This window comes from Clarias gariepinus, chromosome 19, assembly GCF_024256425.1.
Source record: "Clarias gariepinus isolate MV-2021 ecotype Netherlands chromosome 19, CGAR_prim_01v2, whole genome shotgun sequence".
NCBI classification, from domain to species: domain Eukaryota; kingdom Metazoa; phylum Chordata; class Actinopteri; order Siluriformes; family Clariidae; genus Clarias; species Clarias gariepinus.
This window is the reverse complement of record NC_071118.1, coordinates 8,358,285-8,376,558: the sequence shown is the minus strand read 5'-3', so window position 1 is coordinate 8,376,558 and position 18,274 is coordinate 8,358,285. Positions and strand designations below refer to the sequence as shown.

The window sequence follows — 18,274 nt, the reverse complement described above, 5'->3', positions numbered from 1 at the left end:
ATCAGTACTACAAAATTAAACTACATTACCCAAAACTACACCGCAAACATCTCGCGATATTTCCGTACTACCGAACCCCTGCAAAAAAAGCAGAGGAAACCCCTTTGCTCTTCCTTTCTCAACATGGCTCCGAAGGCGAAGAAGGAAGGTGTGCGATTTTTTATGAATTATTCTGTAAAAAATACGTATTATGCGTAAAACATTTACTCCAATACCATACGCGATGGTTATTAAAGTGTTTATGTTTGTCATAATTACAGTTTGGGGTCATTTAAAGAGCAGTAATGTGTTTAATCTCGTGAAAAAATTCGGACTGGTAAGAAGTCCTCTGTACTGAGGCACACGTTAGCATAAATCTGCTAGCTTCCAATTAGCTTCTAAATAACCGCTCTATTATAAGCCATGCTCTTGAGTCTTGGAGGTAGCGGGTGATTTTAAAAAGGTGTCGAAATGTGTTGTCTTTCGTACGTTTTGTTAAAATTAAATGTACAAGTTGATACTATGCGCTTTCCATTAAACGGTTGACGTTACTTTGGCTAGCCGGATGGTATTCTGAGGTAAACGCACGTGAATGAGATTTTAGGCTAATGGTACATCCAATCACGAGTAACACTTGTGGCATGTACATTTGGTGTTTTTATTTTATTGGAATAATGTTATAATTGTGGCCTCAGTTTTTTTTTTTTATTTTAGTTGTTGGACAGGTGAGAAACTGTACTTTCAGACTTGTACAAGTGTACAGTGTTAACGGAGAATATTGGAGTCATGATTGATTTTTTTTTTTTAACCTTTTTTAAATCTAACATAACATGTCTGACTTTTCTTTATATGATTTTATATTCAGACCTGTCTCAATTCACAATTCTTTTAGGGAAAACTATTTAGCAAACTTTAAACACATTACAGCTCATAAAAGTTGACTTTGGATATTCCCTTATAACTGAATATCAATCATTTGAAAATAGTTTGTGATTTTGTTGTTTAATTGGACAATATCGCTCTTTAGTTCTGGTTATGTGTTCATTAAATGATTTTGCTTGTATTTGCATTCACTTGATGTGTTTTTAAATTGCTGTCCCTGGGTTCTTTACATAGTTGTCCCAGTCAAGACTGAAGCCAAGTCGAAGGCTCTGAAGGCCAAAAAGGCCGTGCTGAAGGGGGTGCACAGCCAGAGGAAGAAGAAGGTCAGGACCAGCCCTACTTTTCGCAGGCCTAAGACTCTGCGCCTGAGGAGGCAGCCCAAGTACCCCAGGAAGAGCGCACCTCGCAGGAACAAGTGAGTTTTCCAAAAAATAAACATGAGCAAAGTAATTTCGTAGTGTTTAATCAGTAGTTTTAATAGAATAGTGGAGCCCTTAGACAGTCTATGGATTTACAAACACAACCTTGAAGCGCCTAGTCTGAAAAACGCAAGTTGCTAAGAAACAATAGGGTAGCTAATGCAGCTTTAACTTACATTTACATTTAGGCATTTGGCAGACGCTCTTATCCAGAGCGACATACATTTTTTATTATCTCATTACACATCTGAGCAGTTGAGGGTTAAGGGCCTTGCTCAAGGGCCCAACAGGGGTAACTTGGTGGTTGTGGGGTTTGAACCTGGGATCTTCCGAACCATAGTCCAATGCCTTAACCACTAAGCTACCCCTGACCCCCAAAAATGCAAATGAAGTAATCTGGGACAACTACCAATCAGCCATGTCATTAACACACTACAAAACATTACTTTTTTAATTATATACGCGTAAACTGGTGACAGATCAAGGGCACCCAAGGGTCATTTTTTAAAACTTCTCAGTCTCTCTGGTTTAGTCCCAAAGAGTTAATTTAGCGCACTCTGCTGAACATGTGGTGCTTGTTGTGTATGGGGCTTGGTACACAAACAGTTCAAGTTCGTAGATCTGCCGTCCAAAATTCCCCCAGGGATGTTCTGGATAAACTAGTCTGATCCATGGTCGCCCCACCTTGTAATATATAGCACTTAAAAGATCTGCTGCTAATGCCCTGGTACGAGATGCAACACAACTTCCGCAGCTGTTTAAAACCTAGATGGTGTTGATGTAAATTCTTTTAAGGCTAATCAATGTAAATTGGATGTTCTGTTGTATTGCATATAGAATTTAACTTACTACAGTTCAGGCTGTACATACTGGGGTCAGATTGAACAAATTAAATGCTTAAAATGTGATGGTTAAAATGTTGGTACATATTTTAACAAGTTTACAGAGGGAAAAAAAAAAATGGATTGGTTTTGTCCAATCCTGTTTGTTTGCCGGGTTGCCAGGGCGTTTTCACATATTTCGGATGCAAATGATGGGAATTGCGATCAAAGCATGATGTTTTGTGATTACAACTTTTTAAGTACTGATGCATCCTCATGTCTTATCACATAGATCTGGGTTAATTACTAATAACGTGTCCATAACAGTCTGATTTCTGATGCCCTCACATACATTCAGGTTGGACCACTATGCCATCATTAAGTTCCCCCTGACCACCGAGTCAGCCATGAAAAAGATCGAGGACAACAACACTCTGGTCTTCATTGTTGACGTCAAAGCCAACAAGCACCAGATCAAGCATGCCGTCAAGAAACTGTATGACATCGATGTGGCCAAAGTGAACACGCTCATCAGGTACAACTTCAACTGTTTTGGTTTCTGGTGTTCTGCCACCTCCTGTGTAATGATGTAAATAAATCAATACCTCTGATTTTCTGATGTTCTCAAAGGAACCACTGAACCAGGAAGTGTTATATTAATGGAATATTGGTGATTTTTGATAAGAAACATTCTAAATGTATTTGTGCTGTTTAGGCCTGATGGTGAAAAGAAGGCATATGTTCGTCTGGCACCAGATTACGATGCGCTGGATGTTGCCAACAAAGTAAGTGTTCCTATGTGTCAAGACTTATTTATATTATACTATTATTGTATAAACCTAATTTTACATTAAAAAAGTTACTAAAAGTGCACAAAGTTGCTTGTGATAATATTTTTTAATAAAGTTTTCACACAGACCCAATGCTTGCACTTCCTTTATTTATATTGCCTAAATGGGTGATGAAATAAATTCTGATGCCCTACAACACAAGGTTAAGTTTATAGACTGGTGGAATTTCATTCTTCAAGGCATTTAAGTTTTGCACTCGTGCCAAGTGTATCATGTTTGTACTCTGAACAAAAGGCCCTGACATGAGCATATGATGTCATTGTTTCTGACTGAATGAACTTTGATGTATTCAAAGGAACCACTGATGCTCCAGACTTTTTTCAGCTTTATCTGCATACTCAATTTTCATGAATGTTGACGTATTTTTTTTTTTTCTGTTGCAGATTGGCATCATCTAAACTGTTCTTGGCGATGTGTACAGAAGAATAAATGTTTGTAAAACATATACTCTGTTGTATTTATTGACTCATTGAATACATATTTTGAAGTATGTTTTTAAATTGGGGAATTTGGTTCAATTTCGTTACAAAGCTGCACATAAAGGTGTCACACCATATTACATGGGGGTTGACTTCAGACCCCAAAGAACAATACGTGTTGGGTCTGGTTATATATTTTTTTCTTTGTTAGTTTTGAAGCCATGTTGGATTTGAAATAAATAAATATCCAAGTCGATAAAAGATGACTGCATCCTGACATCTGAGCCACCCTTTAGTATAAGCATGGTTTTTGTTCATACTGATGAGCTTGGTGCGTTTTTTTTTTTTTTTAATAGTATAAACATATATATTTTTTAATATTTTCTCTTAAATATAAAACGTCTACATTTGGCAAATACTTGTTAACCCTATGATCCCCTTCTGTAAAAGCGGTAGTTTATCATGATTAAGAATTTACAGGACTGCTTTAAACAAGCATTTAAAATAAGGCTTTGGCCGGTGTGGTATCCTAATCTTGTCAGTGGTAAATCCTGCATCACTAATTACCTTACTGATTTGTTACACTAAACACTTTCTTTTGGGAGGAAGGCATTGGGGTAGCAGGTGACAAGAGTATCGGCGAGAATGAAAGGAAAGGTGTACAGGACAGAGGTGAGACCATCAATGCTATATGGCTTAGAGACAGTGGCCAGAGATGGAAGATGTTGAGGTTCTTTTTTGAGGTGACATTGATGGATAGAAGCATGTTCAGAGCAGAGATTGTGAGCATATTGGTAGAAGGATGCTGAGGTTGGAACTGCCAGTCAGGAGGTCTAAGGGAAGACCAAAGAGGAGATTTATAGATAGAGTAAGATGGGGTGGGTGATTTTTGTGGCAACCCCTGTAAGGGAATAGCTGAAAGACAAAAGTGTAGGCAGACACTGAAATAAACTATTCAGTAATGTGAGACCAAATGTTCTGATTAGTGATGGTGAGGTGAAGCTTCATTTAGGTGTCGAGGTTTCCCCATTAATGTACAGCCATCTAGTGGATAAATTTTGTGTAGCAACTAGTACCTAACATCAGAAGCAGCATAATTAATAATGACATGCAGCTGCAATTAATGTTCCATTCATCATTGACCGTCGTATGTCAGTTGTGTGTGTTTGGAAATATCCTGTTCAAGGAAATGTTTATGCACATAATCACTATCTCTAAATCTTTGAAACTTAACTGAAGATCTGAAATAGGAAGGAAATATAAAGAACAAATCTCTTTCTTTCCTTCTCTTTTTTAAATATAAACACGAACATGAATACAATTAAGCAGCCACTGTTTGAAATATTTGAACAGAAAAAATAAATAAATACAATAACACTAGTTTATGAGAAGTTGAGGTCATTAATATAAACCAAAAGGTTTTGTGTACATTTTTTTCATATATTGTATAAGAAGTATTGTAAAGTTCATTGTGAAATACAAAAAACAATTGCAAAGTTTTCCTAAATCTTGATTTATGAATTTAAGAACAAAAGTTTTCAATATAATGATAAGCTTGTTTGTCATTGGTGACGTGACTCTCAGGGAACCGGTGTGGGGGATGTTTTCTTGGCACACTTTAGGCCCCTTAGTGCCAATTGGGCATCGTTTAAATGCCATGGGCTACCTGAGCATTGTTTCTGACCATTTCCATTCCTTTATGACCACCATGTACCCATCCTCTGATGGCTATTTCCATCAGGATAATGCACCATGTCACAAAGCTCGAATCATTTCAAATTGGTTTCTTGAACATGACAATGAGATCACTGTACTAAAATGGCCCCCACAGTCACCAGATCTCAAACCAATATAGCATCTTTGGGATGTGGTGGAACGGGAGCTTTGTGCCCTGGATGTGCCCTTTAGGTGAGTGTGTATATATATATATATATATATATATATATATATATACACATACACACACATACATACTCAGCAAAAAAAAGAAACATCCTCTGCCTCTTAACTGTTTTTACTTTCAGGAAACTTAATGTGTAAATATTTGTATGAACACTAAAAGAGTCAACATCATAAGACATAAACTAAAAATGTTTCACAATGTGTCCCTGAATGAAGGAAGGCTCAAAAGTACCAGTCAGTATCTGGTGTGGCCACCAGCTGCTTGAAGTACTGCAGTGCATCTCCTCCTCATGGACTGCCTATTGCGGACAGTCTGAGCACTGATGGAGGGATTGTGTGTTCCTGGTGTGACTTGGGAAGTTGTTGTGGCCATCCTGTACCTGTCACGCAGGTGTGGTCTTCCAATGTGAGGATGATCAGCTGTCCTTCCTGTCTCCCTGTAGCGCTGTCTTAGGCGTCTCACAGTGCGGACATGGCAATTTATCGCCCTAGCCACATCAGCAGTCCTCATGCCTCCCTGCAGCATGCCTAATGCACGTTCACGCAGATGAGCAGGGACCCTGGGCATCTTCCTTTGGGTGTTTTTCACAGTCGGTAGACAAGTCTCTTTAGTGTCCTGCGTTTTTAGAACTGTGACCTTAAATGCCTACTTTCTGTAAGCTGTTAAGGTCTTAACGACCATTCCACAGGTGCATGTTAATTAATTGATTATGGTTAATTGAACATGCATGGAAAACATTGTTTAAACCCTTTACAATGAAAATCTGTAAAGTTATTTGGATTTTTACAACATTATTGTTGAAATACACAGTCCTGAAAATGGAACGTTTCTTTTTTTGCTGAGTATATATATATAAATGGAAGTTAGTCCTCCAAGTGTGTGGTCTTTGTGCAGGTTAGGAAAAACAATGATGAAGCTTATAACATTTTGTTTATAATTTATTCAGTTGATGAACTTCCTCCTTTATTTTACATGCTGTATACATTTTATTTAGATAATCTACAGTATTGTGAAAAGGAAACATCTGACCCATCAATATAGACAAGCTGAAGGATCAAAGCAACACTTCAGTAACACCTAAGCAATGCCACAGGCTGATTGCCACCCTCGCATGCTGCATTGATAAAGTAATTCATGCAAAAGAAGTATTAAGTGCATTTATTAATATCATTTTTAAGAATTTCTTTTCAGAAATTCTTTTTGGATTGATCTTAGAAAATATTTAAATATTTTGACATTTTAGGAAATATTAAAAACATCTCATGTATAAAACAATATGAATATACCTATATTGAACTGACTGTAAACCATAATCATTAAAATGATAAAAAGGCTTGAAATACTTCACTTTACATGTAATAAATCTAGAATATACATGATTTATTATTTTTGAATTAAGTAAGAAGAAAATAACTTATTCATGACATTAATTTTTCAGAATGCACAGTATACTAATTACTACACTGGAGTGTGCACATACTTAAAATATTTCCAGTTTCCAAAATGTTTTCATGAATTTTGAAAAGCATGGTTCCAAACTTTTCTAAAAGCCTGTTTTCATTTCATGCTTATTCTTTCTTTAAAAATCCCAAATTAGATTAAACAACGCATAAAGGGATTGCAGAATACAGTGAGCAATATCATTTATTAAGTTATGTTTATTTGTAAAAGTGAAACATCACCATGAATCTAAGGTATATTTTGGTTGTATTTAGGATTACATCAGAGTAGCTGTTAGCAATTACCTGTTTTACTGATGATTCCTGGGAAATGCTCAAGGTCTAAACAATTTAGTGTTTAGATTGTAAACCTTGGAGGTGAGGTTATATAGTATAAATCTTTTTTTTTTTAATCAGCACCATGAATTTAAATGTTTTATAGTACGGAGTAAATCAGTGCTATGCAGTAAATAACACTGCATGTGGACTCGGGTGTGAGCTGAGAATTCCCCCATCCTGAACAACAGGATTAGAAAAAACTAATACCTGGAAAAAGTCCAAGTGTTTAAAAAAAAGAAGATAAAAGTCACATATGAAGTTTGTGAGTTGCAATTTGCAATGAATTTCAGAATTTATAATTTATTTTAATGACTTCAACTCATGTCCGATATTCTAAATCTGCACTTGTTGCAGTTTAGTCCTGGGCAAATTTGCGGATGCCGTTGGATTGGCTTTGCTTTGAAAAGAAATCTGCTCTCAGTAAGCGATAAAAATATATGAGGATCATAATGTTCATAAGCATCATAGATGCCAGAAAATACCCAGCATGGTCCAACCAAGAGTAGTTAAAAATGATGTACCCGGTTAGGTAAAACTGCGCTGCCAGACGAAAACCGATGTACGTTGTGACATTGAGAAACTTGTTAAGTTTGTACAGGAGCGAGTCTTTTTGTACTTCGGCCATTTTTAGCATAAGGCGCGAATGCAGGAAGACACTGTTCACTTCGACAAACAGAGCCACCACAGCGCCGGCCACATAGCGTCTTGTGAGAACAGCGTACAGGAAAGTCCATATCACCTGAAAAGTTAAGATTTTGGAGAAATGTAAAGTACACTATAAGGCCAAAATATGTGGAGACCTGATTATCACACTCATAGTTGTTCTTCTCCAATCTGTTGCCACGAAGTAGAAGGGGTGTACTGAAAGTAAAAGCATAAAGTTTTTCAAATTGCGCGTGCTGGTAGAGTTATTCTTCCTCTTCATAAAAGATGCACAGATGGATGAAGAAGTTTAAAGAAGGAGAAACCAGCATTTTAGACAAACCATGCCATCAACTGCGACTAAGGGGATTGTGTGATTTGAATGACCTTTTTAAAAAAAAAAAAAAAATGCAAACTGTTGCAGTACTTTTGATACTTGTGATACAGTGTTTGGAGTGAGGTCCATGAAGATATGGTTTGAAGAACAAGAGTGACCTGCACAGAACATCAATACTCAATACCTTTGGTACACTGATGGAATGCCAGATCTTCTAACTGTTCACCAGTGCTTGACCTCTGTAATGTGCTTGGTAGGTAATTTTCTTATAGCTGAATGAACATAAATACACACAAAATGCCCCAAAATCTAACGGAAAGACGTCCCAGAAAAGTGGAAGGCATGACAACAGCAAAAAAGTGATTATATGGAATACAATATTCAAATTGCATATGAGTTTGATGGTCAGGTGTCCACAAACTTTTAAATGTATTTCTTTGTCAAAACCCATTTATTATAATAAAAAACAAATGACTAGGAAGATTATATTGGAAGTAACTGAATTTACCATGACGTGATGAAGCAGAAACTCCCATGATTCTCGTGCATACCCACTGAAGATGATGTCACGAGCATCGTGGATAAAATACCCTGACATAGAAAGTTCGTTAGTTTGTCAGTTTTTAATATAAAGGGAAATAATCTTGTAGGATTGGACTACGCATTTCAGTTGGGTTGATGATAATATTAAATATTTACCAATAACTTTCTTCTAGACAGGGTCATGGACATGAAGCAAATACTAATACACACACACACAACACCACTGATCAACCATAACATTAATACCAGCGCCAGGTGAATTGAATACTAATTAACGAAATATTAATTATAGCACGGTGGTGTAGTGGTTAGCTCTGTCACCTTGCACCTCTGAGGGCCCATCTCTGTGTGCATGGCGTTTGCATGTTCTCCCTGTGCTTGATGGGTTTCCTCTGAGTACTCCAGTTTCCTCCCACAGTCCAAAGACATGCAGATTAGACTAATTGGCATTGCATTGTGATGGATAGGCATGGAACAGCCTAGACAGGGTGTCAATCCATCACAGGGCACAGACACATACACACATTACGGACAATTTGAGAACGCCAATTAGTCTAATCTGCATGTCTTTAGACTGTGGGAGGAAACTGGAGCACTCAGAGGAAACCCATCAAGCACAGGGAAAATCTTCACTCACACACACAAAAGGCAGGAATTGAATCCTCGTCTCTGGAGGTGCGAGGTGGTTTTGGAATCACCATGATCAAAATAATAAAGTTAAGGAAAATTTATATTAAATTATTTCTTATAATTTATTATTTTATATTAAATGTTTGGCGTAGCCATCAGAGAGGTCTCTTGTCAAACTGATCTCTGGTAATCCTCTTGTTTTATACAATGGGTTTATAAAGTGTTTGCCATAATTATTACCCTAGCATTTAATTTGTAAACACACTTTTATGTTGAATAATCATAATCACACATTTAATTCCACTTCTCAATTAAAAATATCTAAATGGCAAAATTTCTGTTTTTCTGTCCTTCTGATTATCAATATGTTCTGTGATATGTATTAGACTAATACAGGCTAAGTTCCTTTCTCATTTACTACTATAATTACCCAAATGAGTTTAATATGACATTATTTAGCTGAGACAGGTAGGATGGAGTTTAATTAAACAGGTAAACTCAAAGAGACCTAAGATAAAACACCTTTATCATGGTCCGGTTTCAGAAAAGTGTCTATTAACCTACTAAAGTTCCATAAGAAGGACAAACCCTTTTTGAACAAAGTCAAATACTTGTTCTGAAAAGTTTAATTGTGAGAAATGGTTTTGTAGTCACAGGGAAACCACAAAGCATGGTGTAATACCAAGCAGGTTTTATTATTATTATTATTATTATTATTATTATTATTATTATTATTATTATTATTATTATTATATTAATGCCACTGACATGGTGGTTAAATGTTAATAGGAATAATATGGACTAATTATTACAACCAGAATAAATAGATTAGGTTTGAGATCTGTATGTATAATAAGTGTATATGTAGTGGATGTGTATAAATTTATACATTGTATGTATAAATTAATTTAAATAAAATAAAATAATGTAGATTCAATTAAAGAAACTAATTAATACCCTCTGCAGCAACCCCATTTCCACTCTTATCTGTATATAGATCAACTAGGTTTCCTTGTGCCATAAATGTCATATACTGTATATGCCATATATATGCATATACACTATATGGCATATACTGTCATATGCAGTGCAATTTTCAAACATGGTGTTGAATGAGTTAAAGGAAGAGGACTAACCTGTTGAGACGACAACAAGCAGATATGAGACAGGAGTGAAGGATGAGTGCAGGTCATACACAATCAGTGGATACTGAAAAACACTGAGTACACCAACGAGAAGCAGTTTATGAGAAATTATACACACAGTTTCTCTAATCCAACCTTGAGAAATCATGTTTTCATAAAACTCGATTTGTGCACAGGGATTGGTCATGCTGGTACAGGTTCGGGCCTCTTAGTTTAAGTGAAGGGAAACTGTAATGTTACAGGATTTAGAAATGCTCTAGACAAGTGTGGGCTTCAATCATTGTTGTGACAGTTTAGGAAAGAAGCACATATAGGAGTAGTGCTCAGGCACCACACCCACAGCCACTGTGTACTGTACATTTCCTCCAAAAAACATATTAATCTGATTAATTGAGACAGTTGGGAAAATGAAACATCACTTTAAGTCTGTTCATGCTACTTGACTTTGCAATGACTAATGGATTATCTAGGCAAATGTTATGTTAACAAAAACAAAGCTTGTTTGAAAAACTTAAAACAATTAATTTCATTTTTTATAATTTAAGATGATTTGTATAATATAAATGATAATAAATGATAATGACTTATTTGATAATATAATTTAATATAAGGTTTTGGGATTTACTTTTCTCTTTTTTTCTGTGTGTGTGTTCTTGTGAGAATTTAAGTTCAATTTAAAATTTTTAAAAGTTGCTTTAAATAGTGTGTGCAAATGTCTGAATTTTGCCGTACCAACCATTTTATATCATTAGAGCATTTTCTTCTGGATTAATAGAAAAAAGATGGACCGCTGTAATAAATCATTTTTGATTGATTGATTTACTTTGCACAAAAGGCTATTTGTTTGCCAAGTTGTAAATCGTTTTTGCTCTTTCCTTTAGGATTTTGTTTACTTATTTAATTTTGTATCAGATCCCTTTCTTGCATAAGGAAACCAGAAAGGTGAATGTGTAAATTTGACATGCACAAAAGCATCTAGAAATATTCTATAAAAAAATTTATAAAAAAGCCAGTTGCTGTGCTACCGGGGCAAACACTCAACTGCTTCAGTTTCTTATTCATTCTCACGAAACGTTCCTGTCGGACATGTTTTTCTAGTTCATGCTTTTTGTGGAATCTTCAACTGTATACACAACACACACACACACACACACACACACACACACTGTTAACTGCACATGTATATATTTCCACATCTTTTTAACATTAGACCCTCAATTGCATTTTAATTCAATTTAATTTTCAGTATGACTTTTGCCCAGAAGGACATTACACGAGTTGAGTGCTGTGTGATAAGATATCAGAAATCGTTGCATTTCTAAAGCATTACAACTTTCTCACACGGCCAAGTAAATCAGTCAGAATATTGCGTTTAGCAGAACATTCACTTACCAGAAAATGGCCCAGGGGCCGGTCAGAAGTGAGTGCACGAGTGACACCGAGAGATTCTTCCACTTGTAGCTCTTCCATGGGTCACGGTTAACAGCATGGGGTCTGGGCAGAACCTTCAGCAGTGTGTGGAGCAGCATGAACGTTAATGAGCTGCAGAATACAGAGAGGACGGGTCGACGCTCCACCTCCTTCAACCAGCCATCCATCCTTCACCTCCGTTCTGTTACTTACCTGCCTTAAACACACACACACACCAACACACACACACTCTTTCTTTTACGTAGGGGTGTTTTCGTTTTTTGTGTCTTCTACTCTCCTATATAGGGTGTTGCTCAGTTTAGAAAAGCAGTGTTCTTTGATTTCCTGAAAAATTGTCTGAAGAGTCTGAAATTCTCCTGCCACTCTCTCCTTCTTCTTCTTTCCCCTTCTCTCTCACTCATGCTGTGGCTTAACAGTGGGTGTGTGGTTGTCTCAATCTTTGTATGCTTAGCAGTGATTGGATAAGGAAGAATGTCCTAGCACGACTGTTACAGGAAATGCTGGTCATACCTCTCTTTTTTTTTTCTCCTGAGATTCTATGTGTGATCCAGTATTACAGCTACACTTATCTGACACCTATAGAATGAGAGAAGGGAGCGGGTTGTGCATTGTCTGTACATGCATGTGCATATGTGTGTGTGTGAGGGAGAGAAAGAGCAACAGTTAGTATACAATAAATCAGAAATCACATAGTTGATCCATTTGAATGCACCATTGAGCTGGAAATAAATTAGACCATACAGGTTCTTCCAGACACATTTACTCCTTTTCTGCCACGACATGCTGAATCCTCCCATATTTTCTATGGCTTAGTTTTATTGGCTGAATTTATTACAGCTAGGTAAAAATCCATCCTACTTTATCTTAAACGTAATCTTTTTTTGTTTACATTCTAGGGAGAAGCCTACACTCTCAGAACAACTCATTGACACTTCGCCCATTATTAACACACAATTCAGTGCTAACATGCTGTAGTACTGTACACTGTGTACTGTATATGAACTTACAAACCAAGTGCCAGCTAAGTAGATAATCTGATGACTCACACAGTTATAGTATACATGCATAATTTAGAAGTTGTAGATTACACCACAGTGCTGTTGATTTATGAAATTTTGAAATTCTTGCAGTTGTGGCTGCAAGGCAAATAACAGGTTTATAAGCAGTTTGTGCAATGCTCCTCATACATCATTTCTTTTATATGAGGGGCATTCAGGTCAAACCAGACTTGTGATTAGGTTTCTCCTGAATGAAGGCATAAAGCCGATATATACAGTTGTGTTCAAAATAATAGCAGTGTGTTGAAAAAAGTAGGCTAAGTAAAGCTCCATATCCATTAAATAACTTTTAATTTAAATCACACAAACGCATTGGGCACCCTGCACGTTCTCTTCTGAATCACAACATGAAAAAAAAAGAGCTAAATGTATTATTAGTTTACAGAAAGTAAAGAAAAACAAATATTAGTCTGTTCAAAAAAATTGCAGTGTCATCATTCATCTTTACAAAGTGATGAATTTGCCATTTAAACAAAAATGCCTGAAGCATCTCTGAACTAATATTTAGTTGTATAACAATCCTTTCTGAGAACTGCTTCACATCTGTGCTGCATAGAGTCAGCCAACTTCTGGCACCTTTGAACAGGTATTCCAGCCCAAGACAATTGTAATACATGCCACAATTCCTCTGCATTTCTTGGTTTTGCCTCGGAAACAGCATTTTTATTGTCAGGCCACAAGTTTTCTATTGGATTAGGGTCTGGGGATTGGGCTGGCCACTCCATAACGTTAATCTTGTTGATCTGGAACGAAGATGCTGCTCACTTACTGGTGCGTTCGGGGTCGTTGTCTAGTTGAAACACCCATTTCAAGGGCATTTTCTCTTTGGCATAAGGCAACATGACCTCTTTAAGTATTCTGATGTACTCAAATTGATCCATGATCCCTGAAAAATAGGCCCAACACCATAGTACGAAAAGCATCCCCATATCATGATGCCTGTGTCTCCATGCTTCACTGACTTCACAGTGTACTCTGGCTTGAATTCAGTGTTTGGGGGTCGCCTGACAAACTGTCTGAGGCCTCTAGACCCAAAAAGAACAATCTTGCGTTCACCAGTCCACAAAATATTGCCCCATTTCTCTTTAGGCCAGTCAGTGTGTTTTTCGGCGAACTGTAACCTCTTCAGCACATGTCTTTCTTTCCGACAATGGGACTTTGCGGGGACTTCTTGCTTATAGCCTGGCTTCACATAGCCATCTTTTAATAGTAACAGTACTCACAGGTAACTTTAGATGTTCTTTTGATCATTGGCTGAGTCAATTTGCCAATTCTGTTATTCTTCGATCCATTCAATTGGTAGTTTTCTGTTTTCTTCCACGTCTTTCTGGTTTTGGTCTCCATTTTAAAGTATTTGATAGCATTTTAGCAGAGCAGCCTATCATTTGCTGCACTTTTTTGTATGTTTTCCCATCTCTAATCAACTTTTGAATTTGCTGTTGTTCTGAACAATGTCTGAAACGACCTGTTTTACTCTGATTTTCAGAGGGAAATGCACAGGACAACCTTTTTTGCAATTATCCTTAAATAAGGGGAACTTGTTTGACACCTGTTTTTCACAGAATAATTTACGTCTCTAATTGAACTCCACACTGCTATTATTTAAAAACAATTATTGATCTGGTTACTGGTGTTGGGCTGCTATTATTTTGAACACAACTGTATATATATATATATATATATATATATATATATATATATATATATATATATATATATATATATATACAGTTGTGTTAAAAAAATAGCAGCCCAACACCTGCATATATATATATATATATATATATATATATATATATATATATATATATATATATATATATATATATAGAGAGAGAGATAGATAGATATATATAGATATATATATATATATATATAATAAAGGTATGGTTTTTACTTTCATACTGTTATTTTGCACAATCAAAAGTCCCGGGTTGACTTGAACATCCATCATGTTAATAATATAAAGATGCAGGAAACCCACGTAACCGCTCCAAATACTCTTTATGCTTTTCGTCATCTTGTTTACTTTGAGAGAAAGTAAAAAAAAAAAAAAAGAGAGAAAGATTGGTGGGACTACTTTTATTAAATGTAGCTGGCAGAAATAAACTTGTTTCGCACACATTCCACAATCGTAAACATAGCAGTAAACATAACCATAAGCTGTCAAAAATGTGTGTGTGTGTGTGTGCCACTGTGACGTCTCATCATCAATGGTAAAAAACAATTACGTTTATTTGCACATAAACAGGATTCATGACTAAATTGAAAATACCATTCACTAATAGAGAATGTTGTGCTACCTAGCTTCTGGTGGCTGCAGGACAAACGGTGGTCCCAGTATCTGAAAAATCCCAGCAGGGGGTGGCATTTCCATGTCAAAAAGAGAAAGAAAAATGGAGGAAACAATTTGTACAGTTGCAATGCAATGCCAAATGGCAAAACTGACGAGGAAAATGCAAGTGGACTGAACCATACTTATATATACAGTATGTTGGCACTACTGTATAATGTTATATTCATTCATTTGCATTATCCTGAATACAGGAATGTGGGGAGAATGGTTTGAATGGAGTTTGAGGTTCAATTATTTCTCACATGTACATAACAGGAGAGTGAAATAATTTTCCCCTCATTTAGGAAACTGGTGGCAGAGCACAGGCTCAGCCAGCATACAGCACCCTGGAACAGATAGGGTTAAGGGCTTTGCTTAAGAGCAACAGTGGCAACTTGGTTGTACTGGGACTTGAACCCCTGACTTCCTGATCAGTAACTCGGAGCCTTAACCATTTGGGCGACCACAGGCCTCCCTGTGACAGACAAATTAGTAAAAGATGGCGATGGTGAAATCACTCCAAAATTAAAACAAGTTAGTTCCTGTTATCACTTCCATAAACTGCAAACAGTCATCCTCCTCTTTCCTTTTAATTTCTCTTTGAATTAATAAGGAAAGATAAATGGAGTGTGTAAGTTCTAAGGTTGCCAAGAATTCTCAAAGCCCTCCATCTTAAAGATTTTCCTTTGGCAAAAAAACAGTTAGTTGATTAATAAATTATTTAATTAACTAATTCATCAACCAATTAGCTAATTAATAAACATGGTTACAGGTTTAAGTAACTGTTGCAAAGTAAAAAAAAAACCTGTCATATCATTAAATATTAATTAATGTAAATAAAAAAGTGTAAATTATAAAATCATAATTAGAAAACTAATTTGCATTTCATTATGTTCTTCTTGTTTTATTTTATGAGGCAGAGAGAAACTTTCATTTTTCTTTTTTTCTAGCTTGCTCACAGGTGACATTCCGGCCAATGATGGTTCACTGGAGCCGATGGTGCTCTTCATTCTGCCAATCAGAGACAATGGCCATGTAATAGAGGCGAGGCTTTAAGTATACACACATGAGCATTAAAACACATGAGCTTAGCTATGGAATCTTGACTCATTGAGACCAACTTTTAAAGTGTGATGGTATTCATCACATTCTACAGGTTGTCCTAGTGTGACCTGGTGTGACCTAGTGTGACCTAGTGTGCTATGGCTGTAAACATGTACAGGTGCTCAGGATACCTGTCCACACTTGAGGGCAAAGAAGAAAAAAATGACCTAGAAAGTGCTGTGTGGTTGTTTTGTCATTCCTTTGTGTCTTCTTCTCTTCGGCACCCACTCCAGCTTATCTTTCACCTCTTTATTTCAGCAGGCAGTATGGGCGTGCCTGTCGATTTCCAGGATAGCACAACTCTATAGACAAACTAGGTTAGCAGAGAGCGTCACCATCTGGCATTTCGGTCAGGTTAATTCCTGTGAGGCTGGATAGAAATTTAGATTCGTTTGTTCTCTTTGACGTCACCTGTACTCCACCTGACAAGGTTGAGTTTCATATCAAAGGTGATACTTTTTCATGGAACTACATGAAAGATTTTAAGAAATTAATGGCAGAAAATATTCCATGCAGAATTTGTTTTAAATACATAATTTTTTTAATGTAATCTCCATGCTTTTTACTTCGTCCATCTGTCAACAAGCTTCCATGTTTGCTCATTAAAAAAGTTTTAGGCCAATACAGCAAGATTAGGACTATAGGGAGCATGCTTTAAATGCCTAAAAACAAAGTTTTTGCAGAGAGCTGACATTTTGGGCAAAAGTGTGTGGACGTGCATTGTCATGCAAGATCACAACGCTCTTGCATACAGTAGCAGTCCTCTGCGTTTAGACTTCAGCTCTGTAACATTCCATGACTGGCCCTTGAGAATCCCAGAAAACAGTAGGGAGTAGTTTTAAACCTGATGATCTACTTTTGACGTTTTATTGGTTGGCGATTGAAGATGTTTCCGTTCCATACTCTGGCGTTTTCACCCAAGCTCGTAGTGATGAATCCATGTCTTAGAGTATCGGTCCCAATTTAGGTTTCCTATATCCAAACGCTTCTGTTTATGCTCTTGTGTTAATTGTTTCGGCATCAGGTACATCCTCAGACTACAAAAAATCATCAATGCACACTTCTTCTATGCAAATCACAAGTTGGGCATACATTTTTGCTCACACTGCAGCTACAAATAAAGATGTAACATATTTATACCTGCACAGCACTGACTGGGGAGACAGTAGCCTTGAACAGAAAGCGCTGAGAAGTGCTGGCAACAGAAGTTTTAATACAACCAGAGTGCGGATCATTTTTTGACTGACCCTCGCGTATAAAAAGAAAAAAAAAGTCTTCATTTATCTATGAAACACACATTACTACATAAAAACGGACAGCAAAACGCCAAATGGCAGCAGCAAGTTTAACCCATGACACATCCAAGCAAAGCTAATTCAGGGAGCAGCAAGACTTGTCTCTATTGGGCACATTGTAGAAGAGCAATAATCTCTTTTTGGACATTTGGGGATAGAGTCCCTTTTGATCAGGTGTCCTTCTCATGCTTTGACTTTTCATGATACTGTAACCTTTGGCTTGCTCACTGGACCTCTAAATCTAAATCTGTAATCTGACTATGTTATACTATTGGTGGAATGAAATATTATGGTTGTTCAAGTCAAACTGGGACTGCAAACTAAGAATAACGAAGCCTCAGTCCAAGCCATTTCCACATGTTTGGGTCATTATAGGAGTTCCTGGGAGACCAGTGTTTCAGACATGAAGCAGGCAGTCTGATCATGGCTCTGGTGGTCTGAGAAAACTTATTTTCCAACCACTAGTGAAATGCTGGGATAAGTGTAGATGGGGATTATATAGGGAAATAAAGGAAGTAAGTACTCATAACTGAGTTGTGTTATTGCTCACAATCAAACTTACAATTTGACTTCAATGACCTTTGTATGCATTGTGTTAGTAGAACAAGCTGATGATCTGAGAATGTGAAACCATCCATGGCTCAAAGGACTTCATTACATTTACCTTAAGTAGTCTTAAGTGGACACTGGAAAAACATTCTC

The 18,274-nt window shown here is 36.7% G+C and overlaps 2 protein-coding genes and 2 non-coding genes across 4 annotated transcripts; 3 read left to right on the top strand and 1 right to left on the bottom strand.

The window, feature by feature from the left end:
• The first annotated feature begins 74 nt into the window (after positions 1-74).
• rpl23a (ribosomal protein L23a) lies at positions 75-3,397 on the top strand. Its single transcript, XM_053477907.1, has 5 exons — positions 75-148; positions 1,096-1,276; positions 2,460-2,636; positions 2,817-2,886; positions 3,336-3,397. Exons 1-5 carry the CDS (start codon positions 124-126, stop codon positions 3,348-3,350), a joined length of 468 nt encoding a protein of 155 aa, XP_053333882.1. The 5' UTR covers positions 75-123; the 3' UTR covers positions 3,351-3,397.
• Positions 2,304-2,374, top strand: LOC128508114 (small nucleolar RNA Z17). The gene has a single exon (XR_008355873.1). It is a non-coding gene; the product is annotated as a small nucleolar RNA Z17 (small nucleolar RNA).
• On the top strand, positions 3,197-3,262 carry LOC128508109 (small nucleolar RNA SNORD42). The gene has a single exon (XR_008355868.1). It is a non-coding gene; the product is annotated as a small nucleolar RNA SNORD42 (small nucleolar RNA).
• A 2,823-nt stretch (positions 3,398-6,220) lies between the features above and the next one.
• tlcd1 (TLC domain containing 1) lies at positions 6,221-12,159 on the bottom strand. Its single transcript, XM_053478701.1, has 4 exons — positions 11,742-12,159; positions 10,341-10,423; positions 8,540-8,622; positions 6,221-7,791 (listed from the first exon to the last, which is right to left on the bottom strand). The coding sequence occupies exons 1-4, from the start codon at positions 11,945-11,947 to the stop codon at positions 7,408-7,410; spliced, it is 756 nt and encodes a 251-aa protein (XP_053334676.1). The 5' UTR covers positions 11,948-12,159; the 3' UTR covers positions 6,221-7,407.
• Positions 12,160-18,274: the final 6,115 nt, after the last annotated feature.

What these genes read in the sequence shown, in the direction of transcription:
- rpl23a (XM_053477907.1), top strand. Translation starts at nt 124, where the DNA reads ATGGCTCCGAAGGCGAAGAAGGAAG. An exon ending in TCCGAAGGCGAAGAAGGAAG is followed by an intron (nt 149 to 1,095) that starts GTGTGCGATTTT and finishes TTCTTTACATAG; the next exon opens with TTGTCCCAGTCAAGACTGAA. An exon ending in AGCGCACCTCGCAGGAACAA is followed by an intron (nt 1,277 to 2,459) that starts GTGAGTTTTCCA and finishes ACATACATTCAG; the next exon opens with GTTGGACCACTATGCCATCA.
- tlcd1 (XM_053478701.1), bottom strand. Translation starts at nt 11,947, where the DNA reads ATGGATGGCTGGTTGAAGGAGGTGGAGCGTCGACCCGTCCTCTCTGTA. An exon ending in GGCCCCTGGGCCATTTTCTG is followed by an intron (nt 10,424 to 11,741) that starts GTAAGTGAATGT and finishes TGGTGTACTCAG; the next exon opens with TGTTTTTCAGTATCCACTGA. An exon ending in GCTTGTTGTCGTCTCAACAG is followed by an intron (nt 8,623 to 10,340) that starts GTTAGTCCTCTT and finishes TTTCTATGTCAG; the next exon opens with GGTATTTTATCCACGATGCT.